The following is a 17,250-nucleotide window of genomic DNA, read 5'->3' as shown; positions in this document are numbered from 1 at the left end:
CCCTGCAGAGGACAGAAGCATAATGCTTTTGTTTTTGCAGGTGTAAGTTATTTGTATTAGTTTTACGGTTAACGTCTCTTTGATTCATACATTGGTTTAAGCCTTTAAGGTAAAGGGTCATCATATGATAAATGGGGTCATCGTGGATCTATAAAACCGGGGGTCATACTTGACCGACATGTGTGCTGTTATTTGTGGCTATCCCCCTTTCAAAGACGGTGCTCCATTAGTCTCGCATTGCCAGACAGCTGCGCTGCGGAGTGCTCCATATACCCCTGCATTGTCTTTAAAAGGTGGATAGAGGGAGGCGGCCTGGCAACCCTCCTCGTCAGAATCTCATTGCAGAGCATGCCAGTTGCTGCTGCTGCTGGAAGTTACACACTGAAGTTAACGTTAGTGCCTTTGCACTTGACAGTAGCATTTCTGCAAGCTAATCATGGCAGGCAAGCGGGCATTAGTGATCCTGTCTAAAGGTGCAGAGGAGATGGAAACTGTTATTCCTGTGGACATCATGCGTAGAGCTGGGGTTTGTTTTCATGTTGTAGCTATGCTAGCAGTAACGTTAGCTATCTAGCTAATAATGCCACTGATTAACTTAACGTTAGTTTAGCCAGCTAGCTGACCAACGAGCTGAGCAATAAGCAGTATTTGTCTGCTAGCTAACAGGAGCAATACTTTAACAAACCGTACTAACGCTATTTGTTCGTTCATAGTTTTGAGTTTGCAAGAATTGTATAGCTAAGCTATTTAACTGTTAACGCACTCACAACCTTTTAAAGCGAGTGCAGACAGAGGCCAAGTTAAATGTCAAAGTCCAACGACATTGCACTTCTCCGCCATTTGATAGCCTTCAAAATTAAAGTCCCCATCCATCAGCAATACTAGCTAGTCTCGCATTGCCCCTGACCTATCTCCAGCCACATGGTCAGACTACACCAACTAGCTATACATTCAAGGATAGGGAGGAAATGCTCGGGCTTTATTTATTTCTTTAAACAGCCTAGCTCGGTGCTAAGTTCCTGTTGGATAGTTCTGGATATTTCCTTTCCTAGGATGGCGAAGGTATGGCCCGCCCTACTCTGCCTCTGATTGGCTTACCCTTGTTTTGTTACCCCAACTCTGTGTCTAAACTTGACCAATCCAATCAACGAAGGTAACGACTAGTAGCCATTCAGAGGGAGAGTAGGGCGGGTCATGCCTTCGCCGTCTTAAGAAATTCATATTGTCCTTACCGTTAAAAGACATGGCCCTCGCAAAAACAGATGGTGGATATAACGGAAGACATGAGCTTTATTATCTCAGCAATGTGCATTCGTTGAGCCATGTCGTGCCTATTATGCTAATGCTGTACTTTTCACATTACCTTCTCAAACCTTTAGATCGCAGTGACAGTTGCAGGACTGACTGGCAAAGAGCCAGTACAGTGCAGCAGAAACGTCGTCATCTGTCCTGATTGTAGCCTGGAGGAGGCCAGCACACAGGTTGGGCTCAGCATCTATCTACTTACATATTTAGTATTTTTGTAATTTATATTTCGAATGTTGAATTGGACTTTGTGACATTTTGCACATTCCTTGGACAACATTTTGCACAGTCCTGCACAAAATTGTTCAGAATTTTACATTATCTCTTGACCTTTTGCAATGTATTTATGGTTATATGCACCAAAACATTAAGAGAAATTCTTTGTGCAAACCTACCTGGCAATAAACCTGTTTCTGATACTTAAAAGGATGCTACAATATCAAACCTTGTTTGACTTTATCTTTAACGGTTTGTCACCCAGGGCCCGTACGATGTGGTGCTTCTGCCAGGAGGAATGCCAGGGGCCCAGAATCTGGCAGAGGTGAGAAATACTCTTGACAGCCTGTAAATGGTTTAGGCTACATCCACACTACTATGTTTTCATTTTCAAACAGGGTTTTGAAACAAAGACTATCTTTGTCCACTCAAGCGTTTAGGCTCTGCATCAAGATGATCTCTGTCCATCTAAACACGTCTGAAAACGCATATCACGTGACTGTTGGAAAAAACTTTATGCATGTGCATGTAAGCCCTGCTTGTTAGCAGGCCCATAGACTAGCTCAGTGATTCTCAAGCTTTTATCTGTCTTAATGTCCCCATTTGGAAGCAGAAAGAAATGTCATGCCTGCAACCCTATGTATGTATGTATGTATGTATGTATGTATGTGTAAATAAATATATATATATATATATATATATATACTTGCAAACAATATCATGAAAATTACTTAGTTTTAACTATTTAACTTGTTAATGTTGTAACATTCAAAAACCCAGCTCACCTGCCTCTTCAAGACTCTGTGGGTGTGGTTTGATCAGATGTGATTGACAGAAAACAGATTATGATTCCAATTTGGCTAAATGCTGATTGGTTCATGGGAGTATGTTGTCTCATATTGCCAGACGTACCGGCACAGTGCTGTAGAGTAAGGTTTGGCTCCTCCACACATACATCGTAGGATAGAATAAAAATAAACACTCCTTGTTTTCATTTCTTTAAACTCATCACAATTGTCTTAAGTGGAGCTAAAATCTGGACTCAGAAAGGATGGCTCTTCAAAATCTTCCCACTTTAAACAAGTGAAAAGAGCCCAGAGAAATACAGAAATATTTATGTGAAACAACAAAAACTGTACCAACTTTGGGGGAAGGTTTTGTATTAATAGGACACCATTCATCATAGTAAGAATCAGATTGAGAAAATGTGTTTTGATGGCTTTTAACTTGAGGGCCTTCCTAGCATTGATTGATGAAATTGATCGACTCTATTATTCTCTATCCCTCTGTGCTACAGGGTTGACATTAGGGCTGCTCGATTATGGGGAAAAAAATATATAATCACGATTATTTTGGTCAATATGAAAATCAAACGACACAGGGCACAACTGAAGCCACATGTGCAAAACTCTAACTCTAAACTCTTCATTACCAACGGTCACCTGAGCTAAACCGTTCACATCTCCTGCAAAACTCATTCCAAGCAACACAACTCTTAACACGCATATCAAAACAGGCTCAGTGCAGCAAACCCAATCCTCACTGAGGTAACACATTCTCAGAACACACCGAGAGTAAAAACACTAGCATCAAACACCAATACAGGAAATACTAACTTTCTCATCTTTACACTTTGAGTGACTTCACACTACTCAATAGTTTCTTTAAAGAAAAGTTATAGATTTTACAATATACCAATTTTTATGTAAGGTAAACAAGAAGGATTGAAAATCAGCAGTTTGCTTCAATATATTTTTTTCTCTCTAGTAATTTATGGAATTATGGGGGGAAAAAAAACAACTAAAGGTGCATAACAGTAACAATGAATAGTGTGACTAATCCTGCCTCTCTCCAGCATCATGCAGCAAGTTTTCTTCATCACATTGGATGTCTGCATCATCTCTAATGAATGAATCCAATAAATGTGGCGTTTCCATTGCTTTCACCTCCATTACTTTCTGAAAAATAGTAAGAAGATAGTTTTGCTACTGTAAAGATACATTTTTTTTTTTTTTTACCTGTGTATGTAACCTCAGACGTCTTACCGGGGTATATTGGTATCTTTGCTCTTTTACCTGTTTCTCTCAAACAATAGTGTATTATTGTTTACTGTAATTCTCATTTGGTGATTGTTTAAAAAAGGCGTTCTGAGCTTTCTTTATGTAAATACTGTATATGTTCACTAACAAGTATAAAACAAGACACCTGCTTAGGTTTTCAGCTGAAATTGCAATCAGCAGTGTTTGATAGGCACCAGACTGTTTTGAATGCGTGGTTAACAGTTCTGACCGCGGTGTGTTAGCATTTTAACAAAGGGCTGTAAATCCACAGTGTTGTGCAGGTTGTGGTTAAAGCCAGGGGCTAAGTGTGTAGAGTTTTGAAAACTGTGTTCAAGCAATGAAAAATGAACTAGAGTTTAGTCCACGTGAACTGCTGCTGTGCAGACTGCAGTTTGAGTTTTGCACATGGAAAAAAAACTTGATTACTTGTTGAATTCTGGAAAGATGTTGCAATTATTGAACTTAAACAGTGGGAAAGGTTAAATAAATCAACAGTAAAAAAACACAGAACTGTGAAATTTGCCTTTTAAAAGAAAAACAACAATGTTAAGTTCAAAATATTGCTCCCGATTTTGATTAATAAATGTGGTTGTATTAAAACCATGACGGGTTATTTTTGACGTTTTTTAAACATTGCCAGTTTGTTCCCATGATTATACCACAGTCATCATATACTCTGTACAATGACATGGCCTGCAAATGACTCAATGTGCATCTGGTTTCCATGCTCTCTTGCAGTCTCCTGCTGTGAAGGAGGTGCTGAAGGATCAAGATGGCAGAAAAGGCCTCATTGCAGCCATCTGTGCAGGTACAGGTTATGAAAACAAACCAAAGTTATAAATCTACAGTGCCAGCCTATAATAGTTTTGCCTTTTCTATGGGTTAAGGTTTAAATAGGAATAGAAAGCATTGGCAACACACTCACCACTTGCTTTACCTCCTTTGTGGTGCAGGGAATTAATTAACCCGAAAATCCATTTCCAAAGAAAATTCTCTCACACACACACACACACACACTTGTCACCTCTGCATTGGTACCAGGTGACAAGTGTGCGTTTATATAACCCTAACCTGCAAAGCAAAAGTGAGAGTGACAAGTTTAAAAATATCATGACCTCAAATGTGACCATCATGTTGGTGCTTTCCTTTAAATTGATTTATATTACCCAACCTATACAGTGCAGTTTATTCTGATGCTTGCAGTAATAGAGCAATACATGTACTCAGTCATTCTCCATATCAAATCAAACGTGTGCGTGTGCGTGTGTGTGTGTGTGTGTGTGTGTAAATTACTTAGTTTTAACTGTTTAACAGAAAACAGATTATGATTCCAAAAGTTTGACAATCCAGTGATATAAATAATAAACCATGCGATCATGAGGTCTGCGAACATGTTTAACTAGGAACAAAAATAAATGTATGATACTGTGGTTTAAAACCTACTAAGCTAATGTTGCGCCTGTAAATGGGATTTGGATAGAGAGAATCTTGGACAGAAAATATGTGTAGTTCTTATATGCACATGGCAATGGATTCAGATTTTGGTATTTTAGTAACTGGATGTGCTCTTGGAAGAGTTTAGCACATACCCTAAACACATTTTGAAAAATATTACAGTTAACAAATATTAACAAACCTGCTTTTTTAATATACTGTCATGTCTGACCCCTTTTTTGGCACTTGGAATGAAAGAGAGGGTTTGATTAATAACTGTCCCTGAGTGAACCTACAAGCACTGACATTTTATTTGACAGTGTCCGTGTGCATGAAAGGACACTGGAAGGACATTTTGAATAGGGACAGGGGCCAATGCAGCAAAGTGGATTGAAGGGTGTCCTAGAAAATGACTGAAATCCTCACAGGAATATACAGTTTAATGAACCTGCCAGCAAGAGGGACAGTTGCGAGACTTATTATTCTGCCCTAACATGAAAATGATATCTCGACATGTGGAAAAAAAAGTCAGTTCAAAAAGGATTTGATTGAAAACAATGTGTATGTTAAAAAAAAAAAACACTAGCAGGGTAAATCTACCATTGTATATATTTTTTTTCTAAGCTAATATTTATTACATGCATACATAATTTTTAAGGATTCCTCAGAGGATAGAAAGACGGCCATCATCGCCCTTCTCTCCACGTCTGCCTCTCTGTCTGACTCTGGTTCTCAGGTCTCTCTCTCTCTCTCTCTCTCTCTCTCTCCCAGACTGGCGTCGTCCTCTGGGTGGGGACTTGGTGTAACAGGAGTAGCCTGGCTTTAACTGGCAGTCTGCTGTTCTGCCAGGGGAAAGTGTAATCTTTAGACTGCATTGGAAGGCAGCCAAGGAGCATAATCAATAACTTTCTATTTATTAACTTTTTAAGTTTTTGGATGAGCTCACTGCAGTGGTAGGACGTTGCCAAAGTTAATGCAGCAGCAGTCCTCAGGGATGTTCGTCTCCCGGCCAGCCCCCCATCTCGATCGTCTCGCTCTCTCTCATCGCACTCTCTCAACCACCCTTTATCCATTTCGGATAAAGACGGCCCTCCGAAGCCAAAAACCCTCCTCTCCTTCGGTGACCATCTCCAACGCCTCCGCTCTCGAGCGGAGTGTCCGGCCGGCGATCTTGCCGAGCTGGAGGGAGGTTCTGGCGACCGCGAGAGGCGGGCGGCGCTGAGGCGCTCCTCTGTGGAAAAAAAAAAACAAACCAAAAATGAGTCCTCTCGTCATCTCACCACCCCAGGCCCGCACATAAGCTCTTCCCACGGTCGGGCCACGGCCGCACCTCACCACCCACGGCACCAGTCCCGCTCCACCCTTGCCCCACGGACCCACGCCACACCCACGGCCCCACGTCCCCCCGCCTCCCCACCAAAGGTCCCCCCCCACGCCCTCCCTCTCTCTCCTTCTCTCTCGCTCTCACAACTCTCTCCTCTCCTCCTTCTCCTCCTCTCCTCTTCTCTTCTCTCCTCTCCCTCGGCCTCTCCACCTCTCTCTCTCTCCTCTCTCCTCTCTCTCCTTACCTCTCTCTCTCTCATCCCTCGCTCTCCTCCTCTCTCCGCTTCTCGTCCTCTCCTCTGCGCTCTCTCCTCGTCTCTCCGTTCATCGCTCTCTCTCTCCCCGCGTCTCTCTCCTCTCCTCTCGCTCTTCCTCCTCTCTCTCTCCTCCTCCTCTCCTCGCTCTCCTCTCTCTCTCTCCTCCTTCCTCTCCTCTCGTCTCTCCTCTCTCTTCTCTCTCTCTCTCTCTCTCTCCATCTCTCGCCTCCTCTCTCCCCTCTCTCTCTCTCTCTCTCTCTCTCCTCCCTCTCTCTCTCCTCTCTCTCTCTCTCTCTCTCTCTCTCTCTCTCTCTCTCTCTCTCTCTCTCTCTCCTCTCCTCCCCCTCTCTCTCTCCTCCCTCTCTCTCTCTCTCTCTCTCTCTCCCCATCTCTCCTCTCCTCTCTCCTCTCTCTCTCTCTCTCTCTCTCGCCCCTCTTCTCGCTATCTCTCTCTGTACAACCGTCTTCTCCTCTCGTCCGTCTCTCGCATACTCTTCCTCTCTCACTCCTCGCTCTCCTCTCTCTCCTCCCCATCCTGCTCTCCTCTCCTCCGTCATTTCGTCGCCCTCAGTCCCCTCTCTCTCTCTCTCTCCCTCGGGCTCTCTCCTCACTCCTCTCTCTCACTCAAATGTGGGTGTGCAGTCTTTGAGAGAGGCTGAAACTGTATGTGTATTTTTTAGAAACAATGGCGCTGTTGAGGACACCTTTTAGAACATAATGTTTACTAACTGCAATTCCTAATGCAGCATTTTCTGTATTTTGATTGAGTGTTGAGCTAGAGGAAAATGATTTCAGGATATATTTACATCTATTTTAATCCGTTTTTAAATTGCATAAACTGGATTTACACAAGCAAAAGAACAAGTGTCACATTATCACAAGAAGCCGTTAAATGAAACTTAAACAACTTTGCTCTTCTGCAGGTCCCACTGCTCTTCTGGCACATGGCATCGGGTACGGCAGCACAGTCACTACACATCCTGCCATGAAGGAGAAGATGATGGCTGGAGGTAAAAAAAAAACAACAACTTCATGCAAACAAACGTGTGGAAACGTGTGATAAATGTGATAAATGTACAGCTATTGACTAACATTTGAAGCTCTCAGAACAGGAGGACTTGTAATTATTTGTAAAAGGCAGTAGATGGTGCTGTTCTAGCTCTTTAATGCCACTGGAATATAATGTCACTATGCAGTAGAGTAGAGCACACCACCCAGGTGAAAGCAGATGCAGGAATTTGGCATACCATACTAGAACTGGGTCAGTTAAAATGGTGATAGATTATCTGTACCTAAGTGTTTATAGTCCAGTGTGATTCTGGTGTGGCTTCCAATCTCTATCTTAAAGCTTTCATACTGTGATCATCCTTATGGTATTGCTCTTTGTCTTTTTTTAGACCACTATAAATATTCAGAAGCTCGAGTACAGAAGGATGGACATTACATCACCAGCCGTGGGCCAGGAACCAGTTTCGAGTTTGCCTTAACGATTGTAGAGGAACTTATGGGGGCTGAGGTTGCAGCTCAAGTCAAGGCTCCTCTCGTTATGAAAGACTGACTGTGGCCTGTTCACTTACATCCTGAAAGCAGCACCTCCCTCAATCCAAGAATTGCACTACTGAGACAGCTAATCCAATGTAGCTGGCACAAAGAGTCAAAGTCAAGTGAAAAATCCTTCTCCGGGGGGGGGATGCCATAATGTTTCTGTTCTGACAGGTTATTGTCTTTCTTGGTTGACAATGAATGGCACCCTTTTGTTTTTGTTTTTTATTAAAGAAATAAGATATGGATTCACATGCTTTCCAAAAGAAATTAAATTGATTTTGTCGCATTGTAGTTTTTCAACAAGTGGCTCATTATTTCTGGCGTCTTTTGTTTCACTTGACATTACAAATTAATGTGATAAAACTGTATGTCTTATTCCACGTATTATTATAAACCGGAGGTCACTGACTTGTTTCACATGTCGGCAATTGTTGAGACCTAAATACAGGCTGGATCATGTAATGTATTGTGAGCGGTACTCACCGGCGTATTCCACCAGGTACAGATGCGCCGCGGTTTCCTTCTTTTTTCTAGCCGCTTCTGGGACGCTGTGTCGCGGCTGGTGGAATCTGTATGGCCGCGATTGCCCCGGCAGCAGAGTTTAGTAACATTCAGTGCTAGAACCATGGATGTAAGAGCCCAAACGCGGGAAGCAGAATCCGAAAAGATTGACATGTGGTCTGGCCAATGAGAAGCTAAGCCCCGGCTGCAGTTGGATTCTAACTGACGAACGGCAGCTCGCCCGCAGCCAGTAGGGCGGGGCTCTGGTACAGCGCGTGGTAGTTGTGTCAAAGCAACAAAATCCAGAGGTTCTTTCACAGTGAAAAAGGAGAAGAATTTCGGCGAAGGTAAGAGCATTTTCTGCTTTCTCCAGTGACAGAGGGTTGTGCGGGTTATCTTCACTCTACTAACGGTAATGTTATTCCGAAATGGCTTTAATAGCGTTTGTCTGCTAATTTATTTTGGCAGAACAGTTAACGCGACGTAAATCACGGTAACTAGCTAGCTACTGACTGTGTCGAAAATAACATAACATTGCACCTGGAATGACAGCTACACACATACAAGTTACATTATTAGGAATTGTTTTGTTGGCTGTGATTAGCTTGCTGATTGTGCTGAGTTGTGAGCCTGAGCCTCAACTTCGCAGCAATCAATGGCATAATGGATTGGCATCAACGTCTCAAATCAAATATACTAATGTTAGCCTCAGGTAACGTTTACATAATCACAGTTAAAATACGCGTTTAGGACAGAGTACACACTCGTAAAATCACTTGGAACATCGTATCTTAAACGTTGAGAGATTGTCCGCATATGTAACCAATGTGGAGACGTCAGTTGCAGAAGCTCTCATCATCATCAGAAGCAGCAGTCAGGCTGTGCTGCATACACTCACTGTGACTAACACAGTGCGGCAGAGGCCAGGTTATTTACTCCATCAATTAGAGACATCACCGTGACAACGAGAAAAAGCGCTGTCTAAACTAACTAAATACCAAAATTAGGAAGATCTTTTGTGCATGCAATGCAATTAACAACCCGACCACATGAAATTTCATGATGCGTGTCAAGTGTCACGTTGCTGTCGTTATTTCAATGACTTATTCTCATAAGACATGGACAGTCGTGTTTCTCATTCATTAAGTAGAGCATAGCAATTGGCTTGGGATATCTTCATTGACACTAGACCCGTTGAGATTGCGCTCTCTTTTGCGTTTGAGCCCTTATAACAGGAAATGCCAGAGGTGTTACCATCACTTCTTTCTCGTTACAGAGACAGGAAACGCGAGAAAGTTCTTTTCTGGTAGACTGCATTTTCATTTGCTGGGAAACCACCTCTTAGTCATGCATGCAGAACCTCAGCATGTCAAGGTTTTTCTTAAATAAGAAGGGCAACTCAAAATCCCATTTCCACCTGGTATGAAATCTAATCTGAGTGATCAAGTGGATAGCTCTAAGTAGAGGTGGGAATGCATTCAAGACACACTGAGATTCAATCACTCTGACCACATTCGTAAATGATTTAGGCCACATGACCAAATTCTTTTAGCAGTGTATATATACACCTACTCAACTGTGAGCGGAACCACATACTCATTCAAAGTATTTTTCTCATTTTACAAAAACCACTAAGAGTGAATCGTGTGTTTTGGATCTGTCTAGTTTTTTTTTCCTGTGCTGCCTCCTCTTATGTCCCTGGCTGTTTGGAGCCCCATGGCCCGTAGTTTTCCTGGAAAAAGCAGCCGCTGGTAGACAATATCCTTATTTTTAGGCCATGTCCACACAAACCAAAACATTCCCCCCCCCTCAATCTTCCCTGGCATCGTTCTGAGAAAATTTGCGTCAAAACTAAGGGGGTAAGCCTCTCCTTTCTAAGCGAAGCTCCCTATGGCGCCATTTTGATGCTACCAAGCCATTAGCAATAATTGGCCTATGCCTATGCCTGTGTTGTCTCCTAACATATACGCTCTTTGTCTCTGCTGATTGGGAATGATTGAGATTTCTCTTTGCACAGCTACCAGAATACATACAACTTTCAGACAGGTTGCTCACGTCACATCTACGTCGTCAAGCTCAGTTGGAGGCTGCGCAGTAATGCTCCGCACTCACCGGGAAAGTGCTTCAATATCTTTCACTGGTCTCCGTCCATAACAACGGGATCTGTTGGTCCATCTCTTTAACTGTCTATGGTTGAAACGAATCCATTTGTAAGTGACTCCGCACGCTACTTCATATTTCAGGCACATAGGTGGCGCTGTTTCTGCTACAGAAATTCACCAACAAACAGAAGAAGAGGAAAAGCATGCTCATAAAGCTTGCAAGCTGTATACAAACAGACTTTATATTTTGCCCTGGTAGCCCTGATGGGCTCAATATCTTCTCCACCAGGAACACAAGCATGTAGTCCGCCGTTGTTGTGAGTTGTCGTCGTGGGATAAGAGGTCAAAGGCTAGAGGTTGAGGGATGTTGCGATGACATAATCGATACGCAAGTGTGCGGCTTCACCGTCAGAACGAAGTCGCAAGGGCGGCGTTTTCAAATTTCTTTCACCCTTTGACCAAGTTTCAAAAAAGTGCGTTTACAGGATTTGTTTGGACGACTGGCCAAAACGATACAAAACATGTGCGTTTACACCAAAGTGTTTCCGTGTGAATGGCCCCTTAGTTTCATGAAACATCACCAATTTATAACCTTTTTTTCCAACTTCAAATTTTTCGTAATTTCAAATCATGTCCCCAAAAGGAAACTTTGTCAACATTTTATCTAAAAAGATACATTTCTCTTTGTTCATCTCACTTCAATTTTATTGCTGCAAAATGAGATTGTCAAGCAAACAAACTGACCAACACATATATTATAACTATATAATACAAAAGATCAATACTTGCCACTTGTGTATCAATACAGTATTGCCAATGCAAATATTGTGATACTATGCTGTATTGATTTTTTTTTTTCTCCAACCACCCCTAGCTGCCAGGTGGGACACATATACTTAGAGCTGTTCATTTGTGATCGGATCACTTAGATCAGATGTTTGTACCAGGTGGAAATACGGCCTACGTGGCTTTTAAAAAAAAAATTTGTACAACCAAGTGAGCCAAACAAGACTGTGAGGCCCTGTCCCATTACAGTGCATCAAGTTAGCATTGTTTACGGTTGAAATCACATCAAAATCCAAATCTTAAAAAACATGGATGTGTGCATGCGAATGACTGTTACCTCTGGGTACTATGCGAAAATGTTAAGGCCAGTTGTTTGCCCAATGACAGTCTTCATTTTTTCAGATGGGGCAATACCTGTCATGTTGAGGCAACATCACTACATTGTGTGCCTTAAGTTGATATGTTTTTATTTCTGTTTTTTTTAAATGAAGTACTAACCGTTGCCACTCCCTGGAAGACAAACTTAAATATTGTCTTGATGACATGTTTATAGCACACCCTCATTAATGCTATGTTTTTCGGTTGGATATTTCTGGAACGCTAGCATTTTGCGCTGTTGCACATAACATGTTAGAATTATTCTGCTTGAGCAGCTGTACAGTAAAGAGCTTGAGGCTTGATTCCCTATTTCTGGACGGGGCAGAGGAGGGAATGGTGGGGGGAGGTGAAGGCTGAAGTCACTGTGACTGAGTCATTGGTTTAGCTAATGATGCAATTAGAGAGCTGCACTTTGCATCTCCTGATTGGATCCGCCACTTGCACTGGCCCGCAGACAACAAACACTGAATTTGAATTTGCCTGAGTCACTTTGACAAATGCATTTCGAAAGGTAAGACCATTTTCAAACGATTAGGCAGATATCATTAGCAAAGAATGGATGGATTTGTGAATCTCTGGCACTTCACCTAATATAGAATCTGAATTATAGCTCTTGGTTATAGTAGAAATTGGAACTACTATTAAGTCAGGGATTAATATACTTAATCTATAATAAAATAGACATGTTATGCCTAATTGGGCTTGAAAGTTTGATTGATTGAATTTTTTAACATATTCACTCACTGTCTACATTAGCATAATGAAACAGAATCACATCTAGTCATGAAACTGATACGGAAAAAAGTGACTTTGTAAATGATGCTGTTAAATTTTGGTATTGCTAAAGTACTAAGAGAGAACTTTAGACTTTAAACTGATCACTATGAGTGTATTTGTCTTCAGCAACAATTTAACCCCAATTAATTACTCTGGGGGACTTGTTTGCCAGAGACATTGTTCAGCAAAAAGTACACACTTCATTTCTGTTAGTTTATTTTTAGAAGAGAATTTAACAATGTGATTTCACAGATACTTTAGACTATAATCAAGAACATTTTTAAATGCGAAGCTTAATGAGAAAAGTTGAACTCGGCTGTCCAAAGATACACTTATAATTCTGTTATTAGGTTATCTGCACTGCTCTTGCAATTAGTGCTTCCATAGACAAAATGTCCGCAGGGCTTTTTGTGGGGACAAGTAGGCCTCCATACAAGCTTTAAATCTTTATAAATCTACAAGTATGTTTTATGTATTGGTAGTGGTCATAAATGGATCGGTATTAGCACCGACTTCATTAAAGTAATCATTCCGAAGTTAATGCTTGAAAATTACACTTTCTCGGTTTTATTCCTCTTGTCCTTAGGTCAGGTACAATTAGCAGAAGTAAGAAGGTCTCGTCTGACATATAAAATAGGACCCTAAACCAAAACAGGAAGATTATTACTTTGATCAGCTTGTTTGTTGTCTGGGAAACCTGTCAAAGTGCTTGACTGCTGTATGTTATTAAAGGTAAGCAAATACGCACACACAAGTGCAGATGCTGTGCGGTCCCACGGTGAACTGTTTGCTGAAGTTCTATCAGTCCTGGATCAATTGTTATCATTCATACACTGTGCTGTCAAGAAAAAATGGTCCACTTGGGATCCACACATATGTTGTCTTTTGTGTGTCATATGTTTTTGCTGCTTTCCTATCCTGCTGAGCGTATTGCTGCAGTCTGGTGGGACTTCTGCATTGTACTGTACAATGATGTAATGATGTTAAAATTGTATCTAGGTTAAATTTCAGATTTAACTGAACTTCAGATTTGATATCTGAGGTTAGTCCAAGACTTTTCCCTTCCATGTCTTTTAGATTATCTGTGTATTACTATTAAAGCTGCAGTGGGAAGAAAGCAAAAAAACCGCCAGATTTGAAGTAGAGTGAGATCTTTTCCTGCAGCTCTGTCGCACGGGCAATGCATGCTCAGAACAGCTAATAGGAATGCTCTCCCTCTCTGAAAGGACCTGTGATCAAACTCTCCAAAGTCTCCTGTGATGGACATATTTTCTGAAGCCTGAATACAGAGCCAAGACGAGGTGCAGACGTCTAGTTTTCTTTCAGACCACTTAAATTACAATATGCTGAAAGATTATTATGGATTTCTTGCCCAGCAACGCCAAAAATAAAGTGCCTGGCTTTCACAGCTTTAAGAGTTCAAAATTATAGCAATATCACCTTCTTCTGTTGTCAGTCTGAAACATCAGTCAATACTGTACTGATTTACACTCAGGAGCTGATCCAGGATTGTGTGGCTTTTTGTGTTTTACAATAAGTTACAGACTAATTCCTCTGGGACTGTAATTTTGTGTACTTAATGCCTGTCACTTGCTGTGTTCTTTCTGGCAATTCCAGTGAGACCGTGCAGAGACTGTAGTACTAAAAGCCTAATGGCCTTCTCCTCAGCATCAGCAATACCCAGTGGACCTGAGAATCAACTCAATATCAGGCTGAATATGTATTCAACTGCATGTAAGCTGTTGTGTTAAGTGTTGTATGTAGATTGATAATAATTTGCAAGCTTATTCTGTTTTGTCTATTACACATGAGTGTAGGGATGTATCGGTATGAAAATTCAACCTCAAGGTTATAGTGACCAAGTTATCTAGGTTTTGGGTATTATCGCGGCATTTTTAAAAGTGTTCAATATGTTCAGAAAGCACTGATAGGCCTACACAAGCTGAAATAGTTTCATGAAGTGTTTATTATATAACAAATGTATAGGCAATAGGCTTGTAAAAACTATTGAAAACGGGCTACTGAAACAAACACTGGCCAGCTGTAGGGCATCCGGTAAGAACATGAAGTTAACTATGAAGTTGTATTTGAAATTACATGTGGATGTGGTTCTGAAATATAAGCAAATAATAATGCACATTAATAAGCATCTGACTTACTATGAACATTATCTACCAAAACTAAACTAAAATATAGCCACCAGCATATAACAAACAATACTGAGAATTACATTCCTTTCTCTCTAATAATTAACATAAATGTAACATATTGCTCAGTAACACAAATAAGCCACATCTATTACAGCACATATATCCATAATGGAGCAAACGGTGTATTACACCTTTAATAGCTAAGCACGTGGCTCCACAGCGCTGGTCTGTTTACTGGCGATTGCACCTTGCTACCAAATTGCCCCAACGCAACCTGAATATGAACACGTGGCTGCACAAGTAATATTAAACAATCTGCTATGCAATGAGAAACACAGCAACAGCAATATTATCACACTATTATCTCTCTCTCCCCAAAAACATGTCCCGTTGTAACACGGCTAAACTTCCACATCGCAGCAGAACACTTATTGAAGATAACGAGGCAACAAAACCATGACAGATTAACAAGCTACAGAATAGTTTTAACTTATGTTCGGGGGTACCCATATCACTTCAACGAAGAAAAGAAAAAAGATAAAGAAAAAAGTCCTCTGCTACATTCTGTCCCCTTCTCCTGTCTGAGCGCGGCAACTTCAACGCGGATTAAAGACAGGGTTTCCACACCGTGGTAATCCACTGCGATAATAAGGATATTTTAAATGAAAAGGGTAATGTTACCGTCAACATCTCTACCGTGGTTTACCATTACACCAGTAATCGTTACATCCCTACATGAGTAGTGTGTGATTTGTTTCTGCTACTGGTTGGAGGTAGCAGTGTGAGGCTCAGCATCTTGCATGAAAGCTTTCTTGGATCCACCCGGTGTAAAACAAATGCAATCTTGTTAAATAAATTCTCCTCATCTCCTTGAATGATTGCAGACATTTAGAAAAGTAGTGTGTAGCAATAAATCAGGCGATTCTGATGAGTCAGGTTAAAGATCCCGAAGAAGGTACGGGTTAAATTTAATGGCTCGGTTGTTGCTTAAAACTTCCAGCTGGTATTGAGGAGGGCAAACACTCACGCACCTGGCATGATCACAGGAGGATCACCGTTCCCTTATGCAACTGTCTGGCAAAGCTCCAGCAGTGTTTCACCTATAATTGCAAAAGCCTGGCGGGTCGCCAGACCAACGGCATCCTCTCCCAGTCCAGAAAAGGGTTTTCCCTATATTCATACGGCAGTGGTGTACTGTGAACTGTAGAGTCCATTAACGAGGCAACTGTCTGTGGTTAGTTCACATGTCTGTCATAACATCAGGACAATTCAGTGTGTTATTTAAACTGCTAAAGTCAGTTAGAACGTTGTCGGTAGTCTAACGGGTACAAATGGGTTCAGTAGTGAGTTTTGGTTCCATTCTCCGCCAACTGATCGCTATGTAGGGCTGCACGATATGAGGAAAAAAATCCAATATGCCATAACTATGTTATGTATTGCAATAACGATATTACTTGCGCTAAGTAGACATTCTGTATATTAATAGTACTCAGTTCTTCATTTCTGATGCTTTCAGTATTCTGCTAAAATACAACCACTTGCTTATTGAATTTAACACTATTTAATTTAACAAAAGGAAATCGTTTATAAAAATGTTTTACTAAACAAATTGAACATTTAATTGATGTAAAAGGCACCCCTAAAAAGAATTGACAGTTACATTTTAAGGTGCAGTTTTCTCCTGATATTTTCTTTCAACTAACACAAAAATCTGTCTTTCGATTGTGATATGTTGCAGCCTTTTGCGATGTGTATATTGCACCAGTTGATATTGCAATGACAATAAAAAAGGATATATTCTACCGCTAGGCTAAAGAAGTCACCCTAGGGAAACTACTACTCCAGAGTGTCACACAGACTACAGGCGTATGGCATTAAGCATAGGTACCACACAGCCAACCCTCAACTATTTAGTATCAACACGGAGTCATAGGTAGGACATTTTGGAAGGCGAAGTTTGGGAGTGTGTTTACGGTTGTCTGTAGAACTATGAAAACAATGGATATTAAAGTGGTGTTCCTAGTCATGTCCATTGTTTTCTATGTTGGCCACCAGTTACAGACAGTCATCATTTTAGCCATTTCATAAAAACGCAACATTAAATTATTGTATTTAGTTTGGGATGACTGAATGGACAGGTTTGCCTTCAACTCTAGGAAACTCTTAAAGTGTAGTTATTATTGTGAATGTGGGTGAAGGTCTCTTGCTGTGGCTCCATCAGACTGTCTGGCAGACGCCCCGCCATGCTTGGTGTCATAATTGGAGAGGAGCGACTTGAGCTGTGGAGCCATAGTCTGGCTTGAAGCAGAAGCTGGGGATGCCGTGACTGAGTTTGAGCTCATAGAGAAAGGCCAGGGACAGTGGTGCGCAACAGTGAAGCTGTAGCTGTCCCCTCAGGCGCTGTGCAACACACACA

General features: G+C 41.3%; 2 protein-coding genes across 3 annotated transcripts in view; both read left to right on the top strand.

Annotated features, from left to right (window-relative positions):
* Positions 1-268: 268 nt before the first annotated feature.
* On the top strand, positions 269-8,408 carry park7 (parkinson protein 7). Its single transcript, XM_032512501.1, has 6 exons — positions 269-526; positions 1,380-1,481; positions 1,787-1,846; positions 4,320-4,389; positions 7,519-7,605; positions 7,993-8,408. The coding sequence occupies exons 1-6, from the start codon at positions 437-439 to the stop codon at positions 8,151-8,153; spliced, it is 570 nt and encodes a 189-aa protein (XP_032368392.1). The 5' UTR covers positions 269-436; the 3' UTR covers positions 8,154-8,408.
* A 479-nt stretch (positions 8,409-8,887) lies between these two features.
* kcnab2a (potassium voltage-gated channel subfamily A regulatory beta subunit 2a) overlaps positions 8,888-17,250 on the top strand; it is an 86,909-nt gene continuing 78,546 nt past the window's right edge. The window contains exon 1 of one of the 2 annotated variants that reach the window (XM_032512497.1): positions 8,888-8,988. The gene's annotated coding sequence lies outside the window, so the exon portion shown is untranslated. The remainder of the gene's footprint in view (positions 8,989-17,250) is intronic. The other variant, XM_032512500.1, reaches the window with a different exon arrangement.

This window comes from Etheostoma spectabile, chromosome 4 (assembly GCF_008692095.1).
Source record: "Etheostoma spectabile isolate EspeVRDwgs_2016 chromosome 4, UIUC_Espe_1.0, whole genome shotgun sequence".
Classification (NCBI taxonomy): Eukaryota; Metazoa; Chordata; class Actinopteri; order Perciformes; family Percidae; genus Etheostoma; species Etheostoma spectabile.
Note: the sequence above shows the minus strand (reverse complement) of the source record. Positions and strands in the feature narration are given on the sequence as shown.

Coding starts and splice junctions, on each gene's coding strand:
- park7 (XM_032512501.1), top strand. CDS start 437: ATGGCAGGCAAGCGGGCATTAGTGATCCTGTCTAAAGGTGCAGAGGAG. Junction 1,482..1,786: donor TGGAGGAGGCCAGCACACAG/GTTGGGCTCAGC, acceptor TTTGTCACCCAG/GGCCCGTACGATGTGGTGCT. Junction 4,390..7,518: donor CATTGCAGCCATCTGTGCAG/GTACAGGTTATG, acceptor GCTCTTCTGCAG/GTCCCACTGCTCTTCTGGCA.